Genomic DNA, 28000 nt, shown 5'->3' with positions numbered 1-28000 from the left:
AACGTGGGTCCTCTACACCTCCTTGACATCATCAGCTCAGGTTATTTTCACCACAAGGGTCCCTAAGGAGAAATCCAGGTGACATGTGCAAAGTGAAAGGACAAACACAATGAGCGACATCTATGGTGCTGGCTTTACTGCGCACCCCCTTCTTCATATTGAAAATGGGAAATGAACTTTCTCTGTTGTTTCCAGTGCTTTATAAACATTAAAAAAATTCACCCTTTGGAAAGATAGAACACTATGGTCACCTTGGAGACATTTTTCAGATTTTCCCCTTCCCTCATTGTCTTTCAGATTAAGATTTTTTTTTTTTTCATCAAAATATCCTTGATTCTTTGTTTCTTGCCAGCGACCACAGAGAAAGGCAATTACAATACTTCATCTGTTTGGTGATCATATAGACTGTATATAGTATATATTGTGTTTAACATTGTATCTAATGTTAGTTTTTTAAACTTTGGGAGTAGGACTGTCCTTTCTGTGCATGAAACATGGTACTGGTATACAGAGGGAGAGCAAATCTGGATTCGCTTTCTAGCTTTGTACCAAGTGTGGAGCCTGAGCAAGTCTCCATTTCTTCATCTGTAAAATTGGGGGAAAGTACTGTTTCCTTGGTCTGTTCTTGGGTTCATTTTCCTCTTCCTCTTGCCCCACCGTCAGCCACTGTGCACACTTCACTCTACTACACACCTCACTACGGACTGACCAGGTCCTTGCTATTTGGTAGGTGCGGTGCTAAACCCTTGACATATATTTACTCTTCCATTTTCACACCAAAGCCGGATAAGGTCAATGTGGTCCTATTCTTATAACAGATGACCAAACTGAGGTTTGGGGAAGGTTACATCCGAGGTCCCAGAGCCAGTACGTGCCAGAGCCAAGATTTACACCCTGCCTCTTTCCCATTTTATAGTCACAGTTTCTTAAAGGTGTTTTAAAATTTTGACAAATGAAATGTTATCACAAATCCCGTTGTCATTTGGTATTGGTAAATATCTGCCAACCAAACCGTGGCTTCTAACAGAGTGAAGACAAGTATATCCCATCAAATTAATACAAATTTCCTGCCTTTGTGTATCTGTTAGTCCTCATTTTGTTTTTTATGAGAATGAGCTTGTCGTTAGAGATTCTAGAACAACTACTCCAGGGAGCCTATAGAAAATGAGGTCATATTATTAAGAATTATTAAGTCATTGCTAATATACAAATGTGGGCTGCACATTGTCTTGGTAGTTTTCCAGCTCCGACAGTAATAGAGGAAATGCCTGGAGAACAAGGAAGCAGATAGAAGTAGGGTCCAGGATGATGGAATCAGTCGCTGGGCACTGGTGCAGCTCTGAGACCAAGGAGGCATGGGCCAATGGTCCATAGTCTCATTTCTTTTTGTGACTCATGGTGGATGTGGTCAGGCTTTTAAAATTGCTGTACATTTTCCTCTTCTGACCACAGTTCCTCAACTGTTAGTAGGTACTTTCCACCATCAGTATTTCAGGCGAGGCTAAGCCCAGAGCCCCTTGACCAGTCAACCTGAGATCAGCCAGTACCAGTGCCGCCAGCTTCTCGTCTGTGGCATCCATCACTCCTGCAATGCCTTTTGAAACTGTCTTCAAAGACTCTGGATGAGAAATGTAGTAAAAGAGCCCCAAAAAGCCAAGCTAAGGACAGTTGAAGATAGAACATAGATGTGAAATCTAGATTTACACACATACACACACACAGAGCATACATACAGTTAAGTGTGGATTTTAGGTGGTGACTCTACATAATATTTTATACAATTTATAGTGGAAGTTGAGTTTGTTCCCCACGATAATTTTATGAAAGTTCTTTTTAAAAATTTTCCCCTTCATTTCTTGACTCCTTCCTTCCTTCCTTCACCAAGCACTGTTGTATACAATTTAAACCCTTTGTTTCACTGAATTCTATCACAGCCCTATGGAGTGAGCCCTGTAAATTGCATTACTAGTGTCCCTTTTTTACATATGAGCATATGAAGAAACTGAGGCTCAGAAAACTTAAGGAACATGTACAGAAACACATAGCAAGAAGCAGTTGCATAGAAACACGTCATTTTTTCACCATACCATGCTGCTTCCTATTTATTATAGATATATAAGTATACATATAATTTCCCAAAGGAAGGCAATATCACTAGCATTTGTTCTTTCTTTTCTTCCTTCCTTCCTTCCTTCCTTCCCTTCTTTCTTTCTTTCTAATTACGCTATGTTAGTCACCATACAGTGCATCATTAGTTTTTGATGTAGTGTTCCATGATTCATTGTTTGCATATAACACCCAGTGCTCCATGCAATATGTGCCCTCCTTAATACCCATCCATGGGCTAACCCATTCCCCCACCTGATTATTGCATTTGGATGAGGTTTAGGGGATGCCTGACATACCTTTTTGCTGGCTTGGACAGGGTAGCAATGGGAGAAGCTGTAAACTATGGAGCCCAGGCCATTCTTGAAAGGCGCGGGAGAAGAACCTCCTCCCATTTTCCTCTCCATCTACCTCCCTAAGCTATAAAGCACATTTCATGGACTTTGCATCTCAACAGGTTTGTTTGTTTGTTTTTACTCTGTTAGGTAGTTTAAATGTGAATGGACTTCTGTGTTTCCCATATCTTGGCTAGACCAAACTAGCATTCTCCAGGCTCTACTTCTCCTTTCAGACCAATCACTGACTCACTGTGAGACTCTGGGGAGCAACTTCACTTTTCCGGGCCCCCATTTCCCATTTTGTAACATGTCCAGTTCCTTCCTCACTCTGTAGGGCTGTATTTTCTAGATGGGACATGGTGATATGAGGAGAAAGCTATGTCCGTACAAAAGGCAGAAATGGCTTCTAGGTGCAATCATTTTATTGCCTGAGGAGGTTGGAGAGTGTCTTACCTAGAGGACATGCTATAAGCATTGTGACTGAAGATAGCAAGGAGAGCCTCGACCACCAAGGTTTTTCTTCTAGAAACAAGAGGAAGGCAGCCATGCTGGCACTTCCCCAAATTCTTCTGGGAGCTGCCTTCAGGGCCAGTCATGCCAAACCCCCAGCAGCTTCCTTGGCAGTCTTCTCGGGCTTGTCTCCTCACTTTGCGGGGCTGTTTTCTCTTATACGGTAGTCCCCCCGTTCCCATGGTTTCGCGTCCACAGTTTCAGTTACCAGAACGTCCTCCTTTGGACATATTTTCAGAAGGTCTAAAGGCCAACGGTAGCCTCCTAGTTGTACATCACTGTGCCTCGTTCCTTCACCTCACTTCATCTCACCACACAGGCATTTTATCATGACACATCTTCACAAGAAGGGCGAGTAGAGTACAATAAGGCATTCTGAGAGAGAGACCACACTCACATCAGTTTTATTGCAGAGTACTGTTAGAATTGTTCTCTTAGTTACTATTGCCAGTCTCTTACTGTGCCTGCATTGTAAATTAAACTTTATCATAGTTGTGTGTATATATAAAGGAAAACATAGTATTTGCAGGGTTTGGTACTATCTGTGGTCTCAGGCATCCACTGGGGGTCTGGGAACGTCTACTCCACAGATAGGGGGATTCCATTGTATGGAGAAATGGAGGGCCCTTTTCCATTTTGTCTTTTTGGAAAATTCCGACTAGTTCTTTAAGATGTAACTCAATGAAGGTCAGTATCGCCGCCTTTGGACAGCTTTCCCTTCTCTTCCGGGACAGAGTTAAGTGCTTCCCTCTCCCGGCTCCCACAGCACCATGATCAAAACCCCTTTGGAGTGTGAAGGTCAGGCTGGCCTCTGAGATGCGCTGGCTTCTTCTTTCACGGGATTGGTTGTCATGTAAGAGCAAGGATTTCCCGCTCTTCATCTTTGCATCTCCAGCACCTAGAAGGAGGCCAGCGCTTTACAAAATGTGATTGGGTGACAGGTGTGGAGCTTCTAACGAAGACCAGCCCTCGTGCACCAGAGGCAGGAGGCGTGGGCAAGGAAAGGCAAGATCCCCCTCGAGGTGTTTTCTCGCTCTTAACTCTTCCCTCAAGATGGTGAGGAATTGCAGAGAAAAAACATTTAGAACATCTCAAAAGAGCCCAGGAAGAGCCCCAGCCATAGGTAAAATCTTGCAAAGGGTGTGTGTCCCTCATTAACACGAGGTCAGAGCTGAGTAACCCCAAAGGAGAGCAGAGAACCTTAAGATGCAGAAATCCAGTGGTCACGGGCACAAGGAAAGGTGCCTCCAGTAAGACCTACATGGTGTTGGCCTGCAGTGTGGGACAGTGTCCCGTGCTGTCCCCTGCCCCCGGGCTCTGGAGTAAGCGTAAGGCTCCCTTAGTCATAGCAAGGTAACCCTGAGCCCATTATTAAAATCTCAGTTCCCTCATCTACAAAGAGGAAATCACAATAATGCTCCATAGGATTGTGGCTAACGTTAAATGTGATAATGCATATAAAACACTTAGCATTGACTAACCATTCACTGAACATTAGCTGGCCTTCCCATTTGCCCTTTAGCTATTGTTGTCTCTGACTCCAACATAGATGGAGAGAACATTCTATGGAGAGAATAAGGATTAATCATCCTGTATGAATATGAAAAAAGGTTCCTCATCTGTGGAAATCCAGGTCAAATGTCACTTCTTGCGGGGGCCGTGCTTGGCTCTCCAGGGGAGAGCTCTTCTCCCCCTTCCTGTGGACCTAAATTTCCCTCCATATTCTAGTGACTGGAATCCATCCTCCATACTAAACAGGCCGGGGCCACATCTAATCCTTGTGTTGCCAACCTCTAACCCAGGACCCGCACAGAGCAGGTATTTGGCAGATATTTATTGAAAGAGGAAATGTACAGACATATTTTCATAGTCCAGATTGTTCCATGCTAGTTACATCCAGGGGACCTCTAGCACCCATTCCTCACTGTTTCCTGGGTGTTCCTGGCTCCTGGGCTTGGAGCCTCCCAGCTGCTCTGCCCCTCCTTTTGCTCACAGCTGTGTCTCCGCAGGACTCCTGTCAGACACTGTACTTAGAGACCCACTGCCAAGCATCACAGGCAGCCAGCGGGGTTTCCAGAGACAGCTTGAAGGATCCCCAGGCCCAGGCTTTGCTACCACACAAGCAGAAACCCGCTGGCAACTGGCCGGGCAGGGCCAGGGAGCCTTCCGCAGCCGGTTGGAAGACTGCCTAGGGACACTAGCCTCACTTCAACTCCCCCATAGCAACTCAGCAAAGTCATTCTTCCAGCAAAATGGTTTCACAAAATTTGAAACATTCGCTCGCTTACTCTAGGCCTTTGTCCCTTTCCACAGAAGGGATATTTTTAGCATGTGCCCAAGAATATTATTGTTAAACTCTTCAAAGGAGGTAAGAGTAGACTTCTCAAGCCCTGTATGCTGTCAGTTAATGGGTTTGTTCGTTCACCTGGTTACCGGCCAGGTGACAGCTCCATGAGGTGGTCTAGATGTCCAGCGGTGATCTCACAGTCTGCTGAAAGAGCGGATGTGGACCCAGAAGCCACGTGCTCAGGTCAGGACCAGAGCTGAGAGTAGGAAAAGCTCACTGATCCCCACCCGACAGCCAGAGGAACAGAGTGTCTGAAACCTTGCCGATGTTTTTAGAGGTCTGAGGGCGTCATTTTAGTTTTTATCTGTGAATCTGGCATTTTATCTTTTGAACATGGTGCCTCAGGATGAGTTGTTTTAATGGGGTTTGCTTTTTTTGGTTACAAAGGAAAATCAGAGGGCCTCAATGCAAAGTCAAGGAAAAAAAAAAAAAACACCCAGAAGAAGTCATTTACCTAGCCTTGGTCATTTTAACCTAGAAGATGCCAATAGTACGTGTACATGGGATTTAGCACCTGTTGTTTGTAGCCTAGGACCTAGGACCTTTGTAGCCTGACAGGATCTTCTCAATACCTAGAGATGTTCTTTTTCATTAAGTTCTTCTTCATGTACAGGAAACACATGAAATTATATTTATTAAATATTTGAAATCATGGAGGAATTACACTTACTGTATATTGAGCAGGTCTTACGTCAAGAACAGCATGACCTCTTGAGTTTGAAAACTTATAACAGAAAGAGGAAAAGGAAAGAGGCCCAGACTCCAATCCGAGTGGGCTCTGTGGCAGGAAGAGGGTGGCCAGATAGATTATATCTATGGTCCCTTCTCCTCTACATTCTACGACTCTGTTCTTCTTTTCTTTTTTTTCTTTAAGATTTTATTTATTTATTTGACATAGAGAGACATAGCGAGAGAGGGAACACAAGCAGGGGGAGTGGGAGAGGGAGAGGCAGGTTTCCTGCTGAACAGGGAGCCCGATGCAGGACCCCGGGATCGTGACCTGAGCCGAAGGCAGAGACACTTTAGAACTGAGCCACCCAGGCGCCCCTGACTCTGTTATTCTTATGTCATCATTTAAGGAAGTTGCCATAGACCCAGAATATAGCAAAGAAAACTATTAAAGGTTTGGAAGATAAGTCCCAAAAAACAGGTTAAAAGAATTAAAAAAAAAAAAAGGTTTGGTGGCGATCACTAAGGCATGTGACAGAATTTTTATGAATTGAGCCGCTTCTATAATTCCCTCTGAGAATAGCCCAAGAGAGACCAAGTTTTCATCGTATCAGAAAAGATTTAGGTTACAAGTAGGGATATGAGACACCAGAGAGGTGATAGGGTTTCCTTATTTGGATATTTTAAAGAAAATAGTAGGTGGCTGTCTTTCTGGGACAGTTTGCATACAGCCTTGCCTAGAAACCGGGAGTGAACTGGATCAGCATGTCTTAAGCTGTTCACAGATTTGACATCTCAGAAAGCAGGTCCCTTGTGCTGCTTTGGTAACTTCCCTGCTCTGTGTTGAGCCACCAAGCAGTGGGTGTCTGCCTTGGTCAGTGAGGAGATTTACCTGCTGCTGAGGTAAGGGCAGGAGCCGGGAGGGGCTGGGAGATGCTGGGTCCCTTTCAGAGGCTGTGCCTCCCTGAGAAGGCCCATCGGGGTGACTGCCACGGCTCCTGATGACCCCTGTCTCTATTTCTAGGCCTATTTGAAATACCTTCACCTTCTCTGGGCTCTAACTTGTGCACACACTTACCAGCTAGTGAATAGACTTGGAACTTTTTAACACGGAAGGGATTTCATCTCTCAATTTATAGATGAGGAAACAGAGGTCCAAGGAGGCAAACGGAGCCCGAAAGTCCTCAGAGAGTACACTAGGTCTCCCAGGCCCCCACGTGGGTCTCTGTGTCCCAGTTCTCCTCAGTTATTTCGGTTGAGGTTTCCTTGGAGATGTACATGTGTATAAATTATCGGGCTACCTTTTTGCATGGCTGATTTAGATGTTTGCTCTTTTTATTTTTTGGTAAGTTTCTGTGCTAATTTCCTACTCTTGGTAATCTTTCTTCCTCTCACAGCCCTGTTTCATTTGTCTGTTTTCAATCTTCAAAACTTTTTGCGTTGTGTTAACCATGTTGCAATAAGTGAACTAAAATCTGTGCATCACATTTGAAACCTGACATTTAACTGTGGGCTTCCTGAAGCCCGAGGCTTTGCAACCCCTGTGCTTGTAGTCCAGCTACGAGAGCGGTGCTTTGCACCTAGTCTCCTAGAGGATGAGAAAGGATGAATGACTGAACAATGAATGAATGGTGTCTGATATTGAGGTAATTGAATAGTAGGTAATCTGCTAGTCCGTAATAATGTTCAGCATTTTGAAACAATCCAAGGATACCCTGACGTTTCAGTAGGGAAGAGTCTGGATCTCAAAGTCTTTGTGGTAGAATGCAGAATGAAGGGTAGCTGCAGATTTTCAATATGTTAACCCCAGAAGCATCATTGTCTACAGCCTAGGGAAGGAGAGAGATGACAAAGCATCAAGGGCTTCCATACCTACAAGCCTGGGTATCTCCTCTGCTTGCAAGACGTTTGCTCTGTGTCACATCCGTAATGGCTCTGAGCAACTCAGTAGAAAACAGGTGGCATCAGGGGTGTGCTGGCGCGGGGGAGAGGGCCGGGTGGGGGGGAGATGGGAACTCCATGGTTGGTGACTGAGCCGAGTTCTGTGTGCTATGCTTTGTACAGCTTCCAAAGCCCCTCAACCGTGATCAGACCACAGAGGCTCCCAGAACGGCATGTTGACTTGGTTTGGAGTAACCTTGCCTTCTGGCTTCCTGGGAGAGTTTACAGGCCCGAGATAGCCAGAGAAGAGAGCTGCTGAGTCTGTGCCCCTGCCTCACTCCTTCCTGGTCTGTGCCCCTGCCTCACTCCTTCCTGGACCTTTATCTCCAATGCTGCAGAGATATGAGTTCTGGGCTCTGGAGCAGCCCTTGGGGAAATCAGTGTATCTGCAGGGAGAAAAAAGACCATCCAAAGAAGATTTTGACTCGACAGAAGAATTCATAAAAGCTCCTTTAAACCGTCACCTGTATTTGAGGCTCTTCATCATTATTTGGCTCTTAAAAACAAAGTCATTTTTAAAAAATATTTTCAGACTCCTCCTTTATGTAAAACTTTGGAATATCTGTATCCAGAGAGGAATAGTATCCCAAGAAGATACAGTAAATTACTGGTGGGTAGGTCCCCTGCAGTGGGCAACTTTGTAACACAAAGGGGACCAAATTACCTGAAGCAAAGCTTCTCCCTTGTCTCACAGTTTATCATGACGGCTTCTTGAAAACTTACGGGCATTTTATTTTGCTTCGGACTCCTGTGTATTTTATGTTCCTCTTCTTCAGGCAGCATGGTCTAGTGCTAAGATTGCAGTATTAATGATGTTCTCGATTACATGTTGTTTCGGATTATTGACCGAACATTCGCAAGATGTATAGTTTTCTTCTGTCTGTGTATTGAAATTATTGAGGTAGAGCTAGGAATCTGGGTCCTGAGTTTCCAGTTTTACTTTACCCAGTGTGTCAAGTTGCAGGAAAAGTAGGACACATTCAAAAGAGTCCCAGGCAATGTGATGCCAGGTTACAGATGCCTCCCTGATCCTCACAGTTATATAACTGGGCATCAATATATCAAACCAAAATACTGACCAGCTCACCACTACCCCCTTTAGAAAAGGAATCTAGCCTGTGGGTATCTCCTCAGGGAAAGTCACCTTTTCCATCCTTTCTGCTGCTTTTCATTATCACTTAGGAAACCCCTCAGAGAAAATTTAGCTTACATTTTTGCATTTATTTTTCGAGAATGTATTTCCTTCTGTAAATTCCACAGCACTGTGTTCTCTAGTAACCTCCTACAAATAGTTTCTGTATTCCAACTTTAGGGAAGTTGAGTCAGGGGCTTTTATTCTAAGTGGCCATTATCAGAAATTCTTTTTCACTACTGATCTGGAAACTACCAGCCTCCTCTAAGCTAAGACTCAAAACTCACCAACCTAAAAAAATGAACGGGTTTTGTGGCTTTGGCAGTTTGGAGGATTATTTTGTTTTCTTAAGACTTTAGAAATAATTTCATAAAAATGAACAACCAGTACTTTCTTTGGCCAAATGTTGAGATTTTATAGGTATTGATTTAATTTAAGTGAATTGAATAAATTTAAGTGCTTACAGGAAAACTAGCAGCCAAATGTGACTTAGATGAATGTTTTGAGTCTGTCCCCTTAGATTTATGATTTGGCAGTGATTCAAAAACAGGGTTCCGAAATTCACCACTGACTTGCAAGAGACCTTAATAAGGAATAAAGAATATGCAATGGAATATTAGTCAGCCATCAAAAGGAGGAAATCCTACCATTTACGAGAACATGGATTGACCTCAAAGGCCTTATGCTAAATGAAATAAGTCAGACAGACAAAGACAAATACTGTCTGATCTCACTTACATGTGGAATCTGAAAAATAAAAAAGAAACAAAATAACTGAAACTAAATTTATGGAAGAAGAAATCAGACTTGTGGTTACTAGAAGTAGGCGGTAGGGGAGGGGAAATTGGAGAAAGGCGGTCAAAAGGTATGAACTTCCAGTGGCAAGAGAAACAGTTCCTAGGGTTGCAAAGTACACAGCTAGCGCTGTTGTGTGGTACCCAGGAGAACTGCGGAGAGTAGATCCCAAGAGTTGTCATCACAAAAAGAAAAAATTTTTCCTTTTATTCTTTTCTTCTTTCTTTTCCGTTTATTGTATCTGTATGAGAAAATGGATGTTAGGGGAACCTCTTCTGATCATATGTAAATCAAACTATCATGCAGTACGCCGTACACGGACACAGTGAGGCATGTCAATGATTTCTCCGTAAAACTGGAAAAAACAAAATGGGGCCTCAGTTAACGCAGGAGCGGCAGCGTGGAACCAGGAAGGAACATGCCTTCCTTGGCCACTTCCTTCAGGCTTCAAAGGGTTCAGCGCGTCCCATCAGGGCAGCAAGCTCGCCAGAGGCTGCCTCCCACATGCCAGTAATTTGCAAACTGAAACCCTGACTTAGTATCCTTATGAATCTGACTACCATGATTATAACCCTAACCTTCAAATGTGCCTGAAGTGGGCTTTTTTTTTTTTTTCCAGGCAAATACATCAGTAGACTGTGTAAAGTACCTAATCTTTGATTCTAACCCAAGGAATATCCTTCTTAGAAACATTCTGATCTGCATGTTTTTAATTCCCTCCTCTTCCTGCTTCTCTGTTTTGTGAACGTGCTGCGATTTGCACGTTCAGTTCAATTAGTTCAAGGGTCTCTTCTCAGTCATGGACCTTAACGGCCCTCTTGAGGCTACCTCCATCCTCTTCCTGTTCTGCTCACCAGCAACTACATTTAAAACTCCAGCCTTGTTTTGAGAACATGTGCATAGACAAAGCATTTCATCTCATCAAAACTTTGGTTTTCTTATCTATAAAATGAAGGAGTCATAATAAATTATTTCATAGGTTCCTTCTGCCTCTAGAAGTTAACGTGTGTTTCCAGGACTCACTGTTCGTTCTGATAGTAAATGAGACCCTCTCATAGCATAGCTATTCATGCTTGCGCCCAAGACAACACAGTAGCACATTAACTTGGGCTGTTGACTAGTCCTTCTCCAGCTCACCTTTTTAAAGTTTGTATGTATGTGTGTATTTATTTATTTATTTATTTAAGAGTGCCAGGGAAAGGGGGAGGGAGAGAAGGTCAAGCAGACTCCCCACTAAGCATGGAGTCGCAATGCATGGGGCTCGACACATGAGCTCTGAGATCACGACCTGAGCCGAAACCAAGAGTCAGGTGCTTAAATAACTGAGCCACTCAGGCGCCCCATCCAATTCACCTTTTCAAATAAATTTTCCTTTAGCTTTTTAATTACTGAAGGATTTTGGATTCTTGAAATGATGGCTGTCTCTCTGTATGGCTTCTCCAAGTTGATCTTCCCCATTTGTAAATCTCTCAGAAAGATACAGTTCTCCAGATGCTCGGGTTTTTCATCTTGACCTATTTGCTGTGGTTTAAAAATCATGTGGTTTTAAAGTAATGCTTTTTTACCGCCCCCCGCCCCCAGTTCTTTAATTTGAATGGGCATGCAATTTCTATGCTAAAATATTTTCTCTACTTTTTCATTGCAGCATGATCTTCAGATTTTCCTTCTTGCTGAATACTAGAACTCTTTAGTTTCTTCTTTGGCCCTGCTCTTGACCCTTAAAATGTCGTCTTCTTTTTACCTTTACTTGTGTTTTTCACCAGTCTCTTACCATGCTTTACAACCTCAAACTCTATGTCAAATGATAGGGCTAAGTTTAGGCTCAGAGATCCCATTCAGTCTCCTTACCTTTTAAATTGCTTCATGATTTCAGGGTAACTAGGTCAGTGTAGATGTCCCATGCCTGAAATGAGGAGCAGCACCTGGCTTGTAGTAGACATTCAGAAAGTATTTGTAAATGAGTGAGTGTCTCTCGTAATCCCATGAACATCCATGAACCAAGAAGTGATAAGACATTTAAAAACCAAGAAAGGCCAGCTGGCTTAGGGCTTTAGACCAGATTTTGTCAAAGATCTTGCTAAAATAGGATGGAGGAGAGCCTTCTCTTCATGACTACAGGGAATATTTGTAAAAGCGTAAGGGAGAACCTGGCCAAATTAGTCACAGGGATTTAGTAAAGCGTAAAATGAAGCCTTGTTTTCCTAACATGTGAAAGCATGATCTTCCTAAGCTAGAATGTTCTCTGTTATAGTTTTTTTAAATCTCCTAGGAAATATACATATTAGATAGCTAATGAATAATTTCTGGGTGAACAAAGAGTGGACAAAATGGATGTCTAACACAAGTGTGAAGGCATTGAACCTGAACAGATAGCACAAGTGAAGAGAAAACACTTGAGAATTGGAATCCTGGCTACCCACCTCCCTGGCTGTGTGATCTGAGAAACGTGTCCTAACTTCTCTGAGCGTCTGTTTCCTGTTCTACAAAATGGAAATACGTATATTTATGCCATCAGATTTCATTGAGGGACATTGTAACAAACACAAAGCTGTGTTTGCTGCATCCCACAGGTGTCCTCTTCTTGTGGCCTGGGTGAAGGGATTGCCAGTTCTGTGGCCCTTAAAAAATTGGTTTGTTTGGCGTATATTGATAGAGTAAATTCTGTAACTAATGACATTTTCCTTTTTGCATTAGCTTCTGGAGAACTTGGAGCTAGATTTTCAGATTCCTTCTAGCAAAATGTGCAGTCTTAACTCTGAATTTGGAGGAGTAAAGCTCCTCCCTGCCATTATCTTATTTTTGCCCATACTTATTTCTTCTTAACAATTGAATGATTTGGGCGTGCCTGGGTGGCTCCGTCAGTTAAGTGTCTGCCTTCAGCTCAGGTCATGATCCCAGGGTCCTGGAATGGAGCCTGGCATCAGGGGCTCCCTGCTCAGAGCCTGTTTCTCCCTCTCCCTCTACCCCTCCCTCCTACTCATGCTCTCTCTCTCACTCTCTCTCTCTCAAATAAAATATTTTTTTAAAAGTTATATCAAAAAACAAAAAATATTGTATGATTTTATTCATTTAATTCTTAGGTTTTGATGTAATTTTGTAACCTGACTCAAATTGTTTTGGGGACAGGACTTGGTGTGGGGGGGAGGTGGAGGATGGATGGGAGGAGAGGTTGAAAAAAGGAAAAAAAGGAGGAGGGAGACAGAGAAAGGCAGACAAAAAAAGGAAAGGGAGTGAAGATGGCAAGAAGTCAGCTAGCATTGCCTGTCCCTGAGGGTCCCTGTGCTGTGTAACTGATGTTTGCTTATACCCTTAAGTTCTACACAGTTTTACCTTCAGAAAACCCAGGGAAACTTTTTAGATACATAAGGTAAATAATAAAAAATTTATGGATAATAAAACATATTTGTAGAGGAGTTGAAATAGCAACAGTATCTAATTCTCTGACTTTCAAATCCTGCTCCCTTGGGTTCCCACAGGTACGTACGGTGACAAGAAGAGGGCTAGTGGCATCAAGGGGACATTTGGGATTTTTCAACCAAAGCCTCTCAGAGTTGTTCTTTTTCACTTGTTCGCTTTTATCTACATGTAAAGCTTCTGTTAAAAAAGGATTTGGGGGGAAACAAAAGCTTGAAGCCTCTGATATATGTACATGACAGAATAGTCAGTTGGAGGATAATAGATGTGGATTTGCAAAATTGAGCATAAGGCATTCTTGGCCTCTAGGTGTGAGTGTTAAAACTGTTGTTTTCTGTGGTTGTTGGTTGCCACTGAGAACAAGCACAGCACTAGAGAATGCTGTGACTATACAGAAAAGGAAATTCGTTTAAAACAATATCCCGCAACAAACATAAGATGGTTTTAAAAATCAGTAACTTCACTAAAATGCTCAAATTACAATTCCATGCAAAAAATACCCCATTGTCCACACTCCCACCCCACTCACTCATCCTCTTCCCACCAGGAAATCCAGTAAACTTTAGTGGAACTCCGATTTGAAGTATCTGGTGGGAATTAGCCAGGGACGTGGAGATTATAATCCGTGCTCTGTTTCATTCTTTTTCTACCCACTAGGGGGCAGCAATAAAGCACAGGGAAAGCAGAATTACTCCAGCACTAGCATTAACTTTCTCAGCAAGACTAGCCTTTCTGAAAAAGGAACACCTAAAAAGTCCCTCAAAATCCCATATATGAATTATTAGAGGGTCAGGTTCCCTTCCTCCTTCTCTAAATATTTAGAGAACTTGGAAAACTCCCTTCGAAGTTATAAAAGTTATCTGTTGGCTAGGCCCAACATATTTATTTTCAATGTGAACATGACGCCGGCTCTAAAAAAGACATTTATGTAAAAGGTAAGTGTTATAGTTGTATATTACCATGTAACACACTATTCCAAGACTCGGTGACTTAAAGCAGCAGTCATTTATTCTGTTGACTGGGCACTGCTAGATGATTTTTCAGCTCCATGTCATTTGACTGGGTCTCAAATCAGGTGGAACATCTAAAATGACCCACTCCAGGGACGCCTGAGTGGCTCAGTTGGTTAAACATCTGCCTTCGGCTAAGGTCATGATCCCAGGGTCCTGGGGTCGAGTCCCATATCGGGCTCCTTGCTCAGTGGGAAGCCTGCTTCTTCCTCTGCCTCTGCCTGCCACTCCCCTACTTGTGCTCGCTCTCTCTCTCACTCTGACAAATAAATAAAATCTTCAAAAAATAAAATAAAATAAACTGACCTACTCTGGGGCGTGGCACTTGATGCCGGGAGCCCAGCAGGGACCAAATCACCCAGCCATTGGCTTCTTCATGTGGCTTGCACATCTCACAACTTGGTACGTGGTTTCCAAGAGGGAAAATCCTCAGAATGGGCATTCCAAAAGGAAGGAGCCAGAAGTTTCCAGTCCCAGACATGGCTTCTGCTGTCTTCTCAGTGGTCAAAGCAGACACAGGATCAGCCCAGATTCAAGGGGAGAGAAATCAGCTTCAGCTCCTGACGTGAGGAGCAGTCTGTATACATAGGAAGAGGAGAAAGTGGTGAGAGGCAATTGGAGACCACCACATGGAGGGTTGAAAATAAGGCGATTTCATGGGGTGTCTGGGTGACTCAGTGGGTTAAAGCCTCTGCCTTCGGCTCAGGTCATGATCCCAGGGTCCTGGGATTAAGCCCCGCATTGGGAATCTCTGCTCAGTGGGGAGCCTGCTGTCCTTCCTCTCTCTCTGTCTGCCTCTCTGCCTACTTGTGATCTCTGTCTGTCAAATAAATAAATAAAATCTTTAAAAAAAAGAAAAAGAAAATAAGGCGATTTCTTACCTATTGGAAAGATAGTTATAAATCATGAGGGATGCAGAGGAATATTTCTTCATTTAATAAATGGAGATTGCTGCTTAACGTGGTACTTTAAGAATTAAGGTGCACGGAAGTCATTCCTTATGTTCTTTTCCTTCTGCAGATCTGTTGCCTCAAGCAATAAAAATGGCCAGAGGATCAGTGTCCGACGAAGAAATGATGGAGCTCAGAGAGGCTTTTGCCAAAGTTGGTGAGTAGACCAGGCCATAATTCTCCTCTTTAGTGAGTGGCTTCAGGAGAGAGTCGATGAAATGGTAACATAAGCGAAATGGTACACGTGGAAAGAATACCGTGGTATTGGCCAGAGGAGCTGGGGGAACTTAATTTTGGAAGGTCTACTTTAAGAAAAGTACTTTCTCTGTCAAAACATGGAATGGACCCCTTGACACCTACAGCTTTTCTCCTGTTTTTATCTTGTCTGCTTTTTTTTGGTTTCCTTTGTTTTTCTACTATTCCATAGTTCTTCTTTGTATCTCTAAGCTTGTGATTTATTTTCCTATCTGTTCCTATGAAAGTCTCTTCGGATTCTGCTTCCAGAAACTCTGTTGTGACATGATGACTCATGGAAGTTGAAAGTGACACGAATGCCCATCTCTCATAGAAACTCATGAGACTCTAGCTCTTACCTGGGGTCGGGCTGTGGCCGCTGAATGATTGCCTCTCCAGCACGCTCCCCTCCCATCTCGCCTTTCCCTCACTCTTCATCCTGGTACCCGAATTGCCCTGAAACTTCAGGTGGTCACTTGCCTTGCAGATACCGACGGCAACGGGTACATCAGCTGCAATGAGCTGAATGACTTGTTCAAGGCTGCTTGCTTGCCTCTGCCTGGGTACAGAGTGAGAGAAATCACAGAAAACCTGATGGCTACAGGTGACCTAGACCAGGATGGAAGGATCAGCTTTGATGAGTTCATCAAGGTGAGTACAATGCAGAATACCAGGAGATACATTTGACACCTGGGACTTCCATTGGAAAAATATCCAGAAATACATTCCCACCCTCCTTGCTTCAACGTTACGTGTTCTTCGCTTTGTGGTTTTCTTGATCACAGATTGAGTTTCTAAAGGTACATGACATTTTGGCAGGTTTTTCATGGCCTGAAAAGCACAGAGGTTGCCAAGACCTTTAGAAAGGCGATCAACAAGAAGGAAGGGATCTGTGCAATCGGTGGCACGTCGGAGCAGTCTAGTGTCGGCACCCAGCACTCCTATTCAGGTAAGGCTGTCCCCGTGGGTGCGGAAGTGGGGTGGGTGCTGGCATGAGGGGAGACTGGTGGGGTAGTAGGAAGGGGAGCCATATGGAAAGGATCTGGGCCTTCCGGGGTTACAGAGTCTGAACCTGGTTTTCACACCTAAGGGGTACAAAGAAGCCAACGCAAGTTTATTGACTACTGCCTGTTGTTCTGTGGTTGGTGGGTCAGTTCCAGGGACATAATGGAGGAAGAGCAATCCTAACTCTAGGTAGAGTCCAATACCAAATAATCTCAATAAAATAAAATAAAAAAATACATGAAGGCTGCCAGAATTCCTTTGTCAATGTCAGGGATAAAATGAACCACGTAGGCTTCTGTCTCCTCCAAACTTTGTCATTATTCTCAGTGCCTGCTGACTGGTCCCCAAAAATTGTGTTTTCACTGATATGGAAGGAAGTTGTATATTTCTGCTGAAGGCTGCCATCCAACAGCCTTAATGGAAACTCAAAGTTCAACCGGGATAGTAATCCAACAAATCCCAAGCTGAGTCCTTCAAAACATTAGCTGATCTTAAAGATAAGTTCATGGTTAAGGACGGTCAGTGATTGCGGAGACAGTATTTAACCTTTGGCTTTCAAAGACAGAAATTATATGCATATGCATGATGAATCTTTAAGACAATGATGCGCTGTGCAGTGCTTCTCAAACTTTTGTGACTCAGGATTCTTCTGAGGGACACTGTTGTTTTCAGTGACACACAATTTGGGAAACACGGTGCTGGGCCGTAAGGCATAACTTGAGGTTTTAGTTAAACTTCCAAAATCAACTTCTGGTGGCTTTACCGATAGGAAAGAAAGTTTATACGACAAAAGATTTTATTTCATAGCAATTTCACTCTAATTGTGTAAAGAAGCTCAGAGATATTACAGGAATTATCTGTGATTATCCCTCATTTAAATTGACTGGGCTATCAGCAGCCTGAGTTTTATCCTATAAGCATGAGATCCCATTCATATTTAAATTGTATCTACAGGAGTGCCTGTGTGGCTCAGTGGGTTAAGCCTCTGCCTTCCCACTCAGGTCATGATCTCAGGGTCCTGGGATCAAGCCCTGCATCACGCTCCACTCAGCAGGGAGCCTGCTTTCCCCTCTCTGCCTACTTGTGATCTCTTTCCTGTGTCAAATAAATAAATAAAATCTTTTTTAAAAATTGTATCTGCATATAAATAAAATATATCTTTATCACTTATATATATAGTTTTATATGATAGTTCTGTATGATATATATAATTTCTCAATCTGCCTGCCATATATTTTATGACTTGGAGTGAACAGAGATTCTGTGCCTATTCCCCAAGTCATCTGAGATTTTTTAATGTCAAAAAATAGAAGATGATAGGATAAGGGACCAGGTAATATCTCAGCGTCTCCCCATGTGTGTAATTGTGTTTATGTCAGATTTTCACTTTGCAGGTAAGTAATTTTTATCATTTACTTGCAGAGGAAGAGAAGTACGCCTTCGTCAACTGGATCAACAAAGCCCTGGAGAATGACCCCGACTGTCGGCACGTTATTCCAATGAATCCGAACACAAATGATCTCTTCAGTGCCGTTGGGGATGGCATTGTCCTTTGGTAAATAACGCTTCCTTCTTGGTTTTCCAAAGGCGTCCCTGGAATTTTGGGGAATACAATGATTTGTTGGGTTTATTCTAGACCAGCTTCCTTTGGTGCTCAGGGGGACCCGAAATGCTTTCTGGACTTTTACTTGGCAGGTCCTTGGAAAGCAAACTAACTTCAAAAGCAACTTATAATGAGAAAGTTAAAACTGTTGTTACTTGGTTGGAGGAGAGGGATGGGCAGCATAGAGACAAATGTACAGATAACGATGTAATAATACAAGGCCCAAAGCAATTATTTTTGAAATTATATGCCACTTGGCTTCATCTGAACATGACCTACCTCAGAAAATAGATAGATTGATAACAGCAGCATGATCACTGAAGAAACCCAATGCAAGTCCTTAAGCAAAGGGACTTTTGAGGGGTTCATAAAAACATGCAATGCAAATGCTGGGACCCCTGGAAAAAGAGGAATGTTTTCAGTCTGTGGAAAACCTCAACACACAGACGGTCATGACGGTGTCTTTGAAATACTTCTGTAGCTCTGGCTTTAGCAGCTTCTGATACCACTGTCACACATGCTGTTAGTGAAAAGGCTTGAAATGCCCAGTCTCAGATGGGCACAGGAATTGAAGGGAAGGATGGATGGACAAGACTTAGAACCCCATCTTCCCTGCTCTGAGTAGAACAGCTCTGCTTTTGGTATTTTACTTATTAGAGTGCACCCTGAGATTTCATTTTAAAAACTTTCAACTGCCGAAAAGAAAGAAAAAAAAAAAAAAGACATAAAAGAATGTAGCCTCAGGATCAAGTTCTAATTCCTTAGGTGGGCATCCAACACACTCCATCATCTTCCCTCAACACCCTTCTAGTTTTACCTCCAAGGACCACCCATGACTCAGGTACCCAGCCCAGGCTCCTGAGTGAATTGCTCTGTGAATAATGAAGGCATCTGCAACCATGCTTACTCTCCCCCATACCTGTCCTGCTCATAACTGCAACTATGGCTTTGCCTTTCATTTTTAAGAATACCCTTCTGCATCTTCTCCTCCTATAGGAATCCTTTGACCCTAGTAGTTTCTGGTCTATTCCAGTCCCCCAGGGGTCTTTCCCATCGCTGGATTCTCAAAGCACATATTCATGGTACTCTGGGAGCCATTATAATGCTCTTCTGCTGGATCCTTATGTAACTTTTCATGTCCATATATTTTGTCTCTATAATTGCACCATCAGCTTTTCAAGAGCAAGGTTACCTTCCACTTGCTAAAGTCACCCCTCCCTCCGGCCATCTCCCACAGCTTCTATTTCACCAACAGTTTCAGATTTTTTAAATAATGACTTAAGAGTTTGTTTTGCCTGAATTGCAATAAAGTGTCTTTTATTTACATATATGTATATAGACACACACACTACAAAGTTATAGAAATGCATCTTTAAAGAACACCAAAGAAAAGGTAGTTGCTTAAAAAATTGTGAGGAAAAAATGTTAATGCTGATTTCGCATTAAAAACAAGTAGCCATGGTGCTGGGTGGTTCTGTTGGATAACCGACTGCCTTCTGTTCAGGTCACGATCCTGGGGTCACAGGATGGAACCCCACACCGGGCTCCCTGCTCAGCGGGGAGTCTGCTTTTCCCTGTGACCCTCCTTCCTCTCATGTCTCTTTCTCTCTTTCAAATAAATAAATAAAAATCTTTAAACAAAAAACAAATAACCACAGTCAAGTTTACTATTCTTTGAATTTGTTGTGGGTTCTTTGTATTTGCTTTTTCAACTTCCTTTCTTTAAATAAGATGGAGGTGACCTAAGGAAATTTATTTTTGATGTCCCAGGAGGTTACGCCAATGCTAAATGAGTGAAAGTAGTTTTTTATGAATAAAAACTGCTTACTTTAGACATTTGATCAATGTATTAGACACTTACGTGGGTGATACTTCCCGAGTACTGATACAACAGTGACTACAGCAGGATATAAAATATTTTATCATCCACTTGGTTAACAGTATAGAGTTCTGCCAGGTGTCACAGAGAAATTTAGACATTATATCAGCTCAGAAGTGTACAGGTAGTCATTTATATCAGTATATATATAGTCATTTATATACAATTTTCACAGCTGAGAAAGTAAAGTACTTATGGACGATTTGCCTTGGTTTTCTACCCAGAATTTCCTAATATGTTAAGGACACCAAGATGATTTTGCAGCCTCTTACATGCATGAATAAAGTGGGGTCTTTATTTCCTGCCTCAATATATTAGTGTGATTTCAGTAACATTGACATTTCCCATAGAGAGTTTGAATCTCATCAAAATTGCATAACTGATGTTTTATCTAAACACTGGATCACACAGATTATATTGCTGCCTTATTTGCTGATGGTATTGCTAGAATTTAAATTCAGTGTCCAGGACTCTGTTATTCCAAGGCCAGGTTTCTTTAATTTAATTGTTTCTTTTTTTTTTTTTTCCCCCAGTAAAATGATCAACCTGTCAGTGCCAGACACAATTGATGAAAGGACAATCAACAAAAAGAAACTCACCCCCTTCACCATTCAGGTATGCCTTCTCTCTGTTACCAAGCTGTAAGAGTGTGCTTGGAATGAATGAGCCCTGGAAAGGGGGAGCCCGTCTTCCCCAGGTGCTCGGACATTAATCCCAAACTCGGCTCTGCGGCCGGTGATTTGTCATGACTCATGGGGACAGAGGGAGACCGTTGTATCTTTTATTAATAGAACAGGGGACCTGGGCTGGGGAATGTTGGTAGGATGTTAGTAGTTGGGGGGCATTCTTTGTTTGTTTTGGCCACTTATGAATAAAATTCATTTTGGCTAAAGTTTTAATTCCACCTTTCCTAGCAATTTATCTTCGAGCTAATGCCAAATCCACAGCGTGTTAGCTGAAAAGATAAGCCTTTCTAAGAAGTGGGGGGGGGGGGGCGGCAAACAGGAAGTCCTCTGGGAGCCCACAGTGGTGCTGGCCACAGCCACCAGTGTGATAAATATAACTTGGTTTTATGCCTTCAATTTGTTGATTCACTGGAACAGTAACCAGTAGTAAGTAAGCTGTATTTCTGTGTAATGTTCCAGTGTTTCAACACTATTGTAATTCCCTTGCTCAGAAAGCATGTCTCACTCCTTAAATCACGAACAATATATTATGCTGTTTGATTGTAAGCAGTGCTGTGTACTTTTAAAATGGAAGTTGTAACCAAAGTGAGAACAATGATTAAACCTATATGAATGCACGTCATGTTAAATTTCATCTTGATGTCGAGTTTTATGTTTGGCCATAAATAGGAATGATATTTTTCATTCATTTGAGCGCTACAATAGGGCAAAACCCACTTTTCTTTTCTTTTCTTTTTTTTTAAGATTTTATTTATTTATTTGACAGAGAGATCACAAGTAGGCAGAGAGGCCGGCAGAGAAAGAGGGGGGAAGCAGGTTCCCTGCTGAGCAGAGAACCCGATGAGGGGCTTGATCCCAGGATCGAGATCATGACCCGAGCCGAAGGCAGAGGCTTAACCCACTGAGCCACTCAGCTACCCCAATGCCACTTTTCTTTTCTTTTCTTTCTTTCTTTCTTTATTTATTTATATTTTTAAAATTTCTTTTCGGTGTTCCAGAATTCATTGTTTATGTACTACACCCAGTGTTCCATGTAATACGTGCCCTCCATAATGCCCACCACCAGGCTCCCCCAACCTCCCACCCCCAACCCCTCCAAAACCCTCAGATTGTTTTTCAGAGTCCATAGTCTCTCATGGTTTGTCTCCCCCTCTAATTTCCCCCAGCTCCTTTCTTCTCTCCATCTCCCCATGTCCTCTGTGTTATTTCTTATGCTCCACAAATAAGTGAAACCATATGATAATTGACTCTCTCTGCTTGACTTATTTCACTCAGCATAATCTCGTCCAGTTCTGTCCATGTTGATACAAAAGTTGGGTATTCGTCCTTTCTGATGGAGGCATAATACTCCATAGTATATATGGACAACATCTTCCTTATCCATTCGTCTGTTGAAGGACATCTTGGTTCTTTCCACAGTTTGGTGACTGTGGCCATTGCTGCTATGAACATTGGGGTACATATGGCCCTTCTTTTCACTACATCTGTATCTTTGGGGTAAATACCCAGTAGTGCAATTGCAGGGTCATAGGGTAGCTCAAGTTTTAATTTCTTAAGGAATCTCCACACTGTTTTCCAGAGTGGCTATACCAACTTGCATTCCCACCAACAGTGTAAGAGGGTTCCCCTTTCTCCATATCCTCTCCAACACACGTTGTTTCCTGTCTTGTTAATTTTGGCCATTCTAACTGGTGTAAGGTGTTATCTCAATGTGGTTTTGATTTGAATCTCCCTAATGGCTAGTGATGATGAACATTTTTTCGTGTGTCTGTTAGCCATTTGTATGTCTTCTTTGGAGAAGTGTCTGTTCATGTCTTCTGCCCATTTTTTGACATGATTATCTGTTTTGTGTGTGTTGAGTTTGAGGAGTTCTTTATAGATCTCAGATATCAGCCCTTTGTCTGTTTTGTCATTTACGAATATCTTCTCCCATTCCGTGAGTTGCCTCTTTGTTTTGTTGATTGTTTCCTTTGCTATGCAGAAGATTTTGATCTTGATGAAGTCCCAAAAATTCATTTTTGCTTTTGTTTCCTTTGCCTTTGGAGACATATCTTGAAAGAAGTTGCTGTGGCGGATGTCAAAGAAGTTACTGCCTATATTCTCCTCTATGATTCTGATGGATTCCTGCCTCACGTTGAGGTTTTTTATCCATTTCGAGTTTATCTTTGTGTATGGTGTAAGAGAATGGTCGAGTTTCATTCTTCTACATATAGCTGTCCAATTTTCCCAGCACCACTTATTAAAGAGACTGTCTTTTTTCCACTGGATTTTTTTTTCCTGCCAAGACCACTTTTCTGATAGTTCCCTTTCCAATTCACTAGTGGCCTGGTTTTATTTTTAATTTGTCATAAAAATAACTTCTATACATCACTGCCTCTGATATCTTCTCCTATCTGGACCCAAGAACAGTGTACAGATTCTAGACTAAAAATGTCATTGATTCTATTCCAACTGTGTATGAGTTACATGCACATTATATACACTGTTGTTAGTTATAAGAACATGTAGTCTATATGTGTGTGTGCCTGTTTGTATGTGTGTATGAATGGGTGTGTTTATACTTCAGGTCCTTAGATATCATGGATACTCAATAAATTGTCTCAGTAAAAAGCACTCTTTATCTCTTCTAGGAATTTGATTTGTGTCTTTTTCATTCTTTTAATACCCAATATGAAAGTCAAAAAGCTGTTTTGTTATTCTTTTTTGTGACCGTGATTTGCATTGACAGTTGCGCTGTTAATGACAGCCAGTGACAAGACAGTGACTACCCTCAAAGGTATCCCTTTATGTCTGGCAGATGGGGACATTGAGGGCATAGGCTCCATCACAGGGCAAAATGGAAAACTGTAACCCTCATTAGTTTCATCTGGGCCACGATGGGCTTTCGACTCAGGGTGCCGGTTTGATCAAAGAGGCATACGCCCAGATTTTTTCTTTCAGTTGTTACTTACCGCTTTTTCTCAGTGTGAAAATTCAGTGAAGACCATGCCTCTAGACCTGCGAACTTTCCAGAAACAAGGCATTGTTGTCATCCAGGAATCCTTAATTTGACATCTGCAAAGTCAAAACTAACATTTGTACGCTTTTTCTCCCTCAGGAGAATTTGAACCTGGCTCTAAATTCCGCCTCAGCCATTGGATGCCATGTGGTTAACATCGGGGCTGAGGACTTAAAGGAGGGGAAGCCTTACCTGGTCCTGGGACTTTTGTGGCAAGTCATCAAGATTGGATTGTTTGCTGACATCGAACTCAGTAGAAATGAAGGTATGCACAAAGCTGCAGGTGTTAAGAGTAGCCTGGCTTTTTACTAATGCATGGGCTGGGGGCTGTAGGGGGAAGATGTCAGGAAATGTTGAGCTCAGAATCTTCAACTTTTGAGAACTATAGTTGCATCGCATCCCTTGCATTAATGTAACAGTTTCTATCCACACTGACCAGACTTTTTAAAATGACAGAGCAAAAGCTTTTTAAGACCACAGACTAATGCTTTTTTAGAACCTAGAGCTCAGCCTAGCTGTCTAGGATCTATCCGCAAGAGCTTTTCTGGGTTCACTTGACCTCTAGATACTTTGTAACAAATAGACTCCTTCTAACTCTATTTGATGAAGCAGTTCACAGTGCTAGCTCCAGGTTAGGAGAGAGTTGATCTATTTCCTACTGAGACTATGGAAGATTATATGTAGGGTTTCAAAGTTCGCAACTAATTATTGTAGCTGCCAATCTTATTCTGTCTGCTCTCTGAATCCCATCTGCATTTGAACAATTGCAGCCCATTGTTTAGACAAAAGGAGTAGATCGTGATAAGAATCATAAAAAACAGAGTTACCTTTTAGCTTTCCAGAATAGAGCCCACCAATAGGCAATTTGTAACCAAATTCTGATCTTTAGTTATACATACTTTTTAATTTATATCTCCAAATCACAATAACAGGTGAAGAACCCTGGGTTGCCATTTTTAAACCAATATGTATTAAACATAATATAGAGGAGAAAAAGCAAATAGGAAACTTAGAACCTACAAGAAAGAAAATTGATTTACAAATTATAGCCTCAACTCAATTTAAACCTTCTAGCTGATCAAAACGTATTTATTTAGCTGGGGAAAATAGAGGAAAGAGTTGATTATACTTTTTGAGATGCTGTAATTATGCAAGTAAGCATTTGAAATATAAAACACCTATGGGAACAGACAAGAAGACAATTGTCATTATTACAAAATTGATCTCTTAAAAGCAGAACTGTTGTCATACGGTGAAATGTGGTCTGACAGACCCGGCAGAACATTCTGACCCTGACGGTCTTGGTTATTTCTGTGGCCCTGTTATTTTTCGCCACCTGAAAAATGAGGATAGTAGATAAGGGAATGATAATAAAGTGTTTGTTCCATGGGAAGGGCTGTAAGTACCCTCACCCCAGAGAAATAACATCTGCTATGTCAGCTTTCCAGCGGAGCTCAATTGAAGTTCTAACTAATCCCTTCAAATATCCCCTGTATTAATTTTTCTTCGGCTTTTGTCCTTCAGCCCTGATTGCTCTTTTGAGAGAAGGGGAGAGTCTGGAGGACTTGATGAAGCTGTCCCCCGAGGAGCTCCTGCTGAGGTGGGCTAATTACCACCTGGAGAACGCAGGCTGCGGCAAAATCAGCAACTTCAGCACTGACATCAAGGTAGGAGGAGTATGCTATCAACGGGACCAACTGCTGCAGAGACGGGGAATTGGGGCATTCCTGGAGAAAGCACAGAGACTCAGCTCATTCTCTGCAGTGAGAATGTCCCCCGGGGCAAGCAGAAGGGCAGGCAGTCCTACAGCAGAGACCCACGGTGGGGAAAGGCTGAGGGAAGCATGCCCTGTGGTTTTCCAGTTGGTGAAATTCCCATGTCAAGGTGAAAGACAGCTGTTGGCAGTAAGGACAGATGGGCCGAGACAGAAGGAGCTTAAGGAGCGGTATGAGATGCTGGGAGGCATCAGGAAAAAAACATTTCAGGCTCCACTTTCTTGAAAGTTAAAGAAATCTCCAAAGAGAAAGAGTCCAGGAAAGGTCACATGACTCACCAAGAGTCTCCCACGCTTCTGTTCCTTTGACAGCTTTCCCTTGCTGTGGACTCAGTGGCCGCTGGGCCTGGTGCTAGTTAGACAGAAGCTTCCAGATGGAACGTCCCCCATTCCTTAGCACCTAAGCTAATAACGCCAAATGCGTTTTTCTAACTATGCCGCTTTCACTGGTTATTGAGGGCGTAGCACCACCAACCAAACGGGGATTAGCAGGAGCCGAACAGCAGCGTTATCTTCCTTGGTGTCCAGCCCTTAAGCTCTGCACCTGTTTCAGCCAAAATTTTCAAGATTTTCAGCTAAAATTAGGCTGCTTCATCTGAGCCATACATTTGCCCGATTTCTCATCACTAAAAAGCTGTGTTCCTTAGAATAATAACCATGGGCACTGACAAGCTGAGCAGAGACTGGGGTGGTGGCTGTCACCAGGGGGCAGGTGCACATGCCCAAGGTCAGGACTGTGATGTGTGTCTGAGCATCTGGCAGCTTTGGGAGGCGCCCTGAAATCACACCAAGTCAGCAAACGTGGGGAGAACACCCACCCTGCGGCGAGTGAGAAGGGTCTATTAGGGTCAGAGAAAATGAGAGGAGACTTAGCAAAGCTAACCAGATGTAACATATGGCAGGCAGATTTGATTTGTGCCCAACACCTGCACAGAACATTCACCGACTTCAAAATAGCTAAGGCGAAAAGTAAGAGAATGGGAGTTGGGAGGGAAGGATGAAAATCAGTTTCCCCAGGTGCAACATCAGTGGCAGGCTTTCTCTTGTTCTAACATCTCTAATGTCGCAAGTGGGGCACCTACCTCTGCTGTCCCCAGGTCCCACCCAGTTTTAAAAATAAAAAGAACAACAGCTGATTTTTTAGTCTTTAAGAGAAATTAAGATGATTTTAAATTATTTAAATAAATTATCTGATGATCTGTATTGAATGAGCATGAATTTATAATTCTGAGACTAGGATTCTGCGAAATCTTTTCATCAATAACCATATTTGTAAATCTAGGAAAACGTGAGAATTCAATAACTGTATCCAATCTGCTATCACCAAATTTAACCATTTTTCCAACTTCTTGATAAACATTAAATGTGCTTGCCATCTTAATATCTCCTATTACATAAAGATTGCTTGTTACTGCTTCAACCTTCTGTCTTTGAAATCCTTATTTTTCTTTTGCTGAATGTCCATATAAATGTATTTTAAACTCTGCTTTAAACTTCTGCTTCCTTTTTCTGTCACTTTTTTTTAATTAAACCTTAGCTGACTGACTTCTACAGCAATATAAAGGTATATATATTTTCCTATATATAATTTAATACCTACAAATAAATCATATTTCTCCCCTAAGAACAACAGAATAGCATTTGCTTCTGTGGGTTGCTTTTTGTGTATCTCCTATATTTGTTATGCTCCTTTGAAAAAGAAAGTCCAGGATGATACGTAAACAGAGAAATAGAAAATTCAAATTAACGAATGCTTCCAGCTTTGTTAATTAAGTTGCGTTCTTGAATGACAGTCAAATAAGAAATATAATATGTTTGCTTTTGGGAAATTATTGTTGTGCTAAGTGTGTGATTAGCTGTGCTGTTCTGAAATTGTAATTTCTTAATTTCTCATAGGATTCAAAAGCTTATTACCACCTGCTTGAGCAGGTGGCTCCAAAAGGAGATGAAGAAGGTATCCCTGCGGTTGTTATTGACATGTCAGGACTAAGGGTAAGGCCGTGTCCCAAGTTGTGTTTAGAGAATGTAATGCTGTCCTTGCGTTGGCAGTTCCGTGGCCCTGCATGACTCTGACTCTGGGATTTCCAGGAGTGCCTGTGTCTGCTTAAAGTCCTGTTAAAACTGTTAACAACTGTTCATGGTTTGGGATGATAACTGTGGGAAAGTACATCTGAAAATAGTCAGGAAAGAAAGAAACTAATACTGTTCAAATGCCACACACCATGCTAGGCACGTCTGTATGCCTCATCATTTAAAAGACACAAGGACCCCAAGAGGTATTATTATGTTTATTTTTAGGTGCCTGAATATTATTTCTGGAAATCAGTGAGATATTTTTACAAATAAATAAATTCTGACTTTATCAATGAAAAAGCTGAGTCTCAGTTGGATTACTTAGTATGATAGATTATTGGAAGCTATTTGATCCAAGGCTGGAGTCCCTCTTCTCTGATGATGACAAGGAGACAACACCCCCACCTGTCGATACCGTGTGCCAGGCACTACGCTAGGCACTTTGCATACACGGCCTCTAACTGTCACAAACATCACTAAGCTAAGTGTTAATACCAGTTTGATAGTTGAGAAGGCTGAAAGTCAGAGAGGGTAGC

General features: G+C 42.2%; 1 protein-coding gene across 1 annotated transcript in view; it reads left to right on the top strand.

The window, feature by feature from the left end:
* LCP1 (lymphocyte cytosolic protein 1) overlaps window positions 1–28000 on the top strand; it is a 53207-nt gene that overhangs the window by 5591 nt on the left and 19616 nt on the right. Inside the window, exons 2-9 of the mRNA XM_080799603.1 lie at window positions 15283–15369; window positions 15934–16097; window positions 16266–16395; window positions 17874–18006; window positions 20467–20548; window positions 23717–23882; window positions 25142–25284; window positions 27288–27383. Coding sequence (XP_080655729.1) covers window positions 15283–15369; window positions 15934–16097; window positions 16266–16395; window positions 17874–18006; window positions 20467–20548; window positions 23717–23882; window positions 25142–25284; window positions 27288–27383 — 1001 coding nt within the window. The remainder of the gene's footprint in view (window positions 1–15282; window positions 15370–15933; window positions 16098–16265; window positions 16396–17873; window positions 18007–20466; window positions 20549–23716; window positions 23883–25141; window positions 25285–27287; window positions 27384–28000) is intronic.

The sequence above is a fragment of the Martes martes genome, assembly GCF_963455335.1.
Source record: "Martes martes genome assembly, chromosome: 3".
Taxonomy (NCBI): Eukaryota; Metazoa; Chordata; class Mammalia; order Carnivora; family Mustelidae; genus Martes; species Martes martes.
The sequence above is the reverse complement of the archived record's forward strand: the minus strand, read 5'-3'. Positions and strand labels throughout refer to the sequence as shown.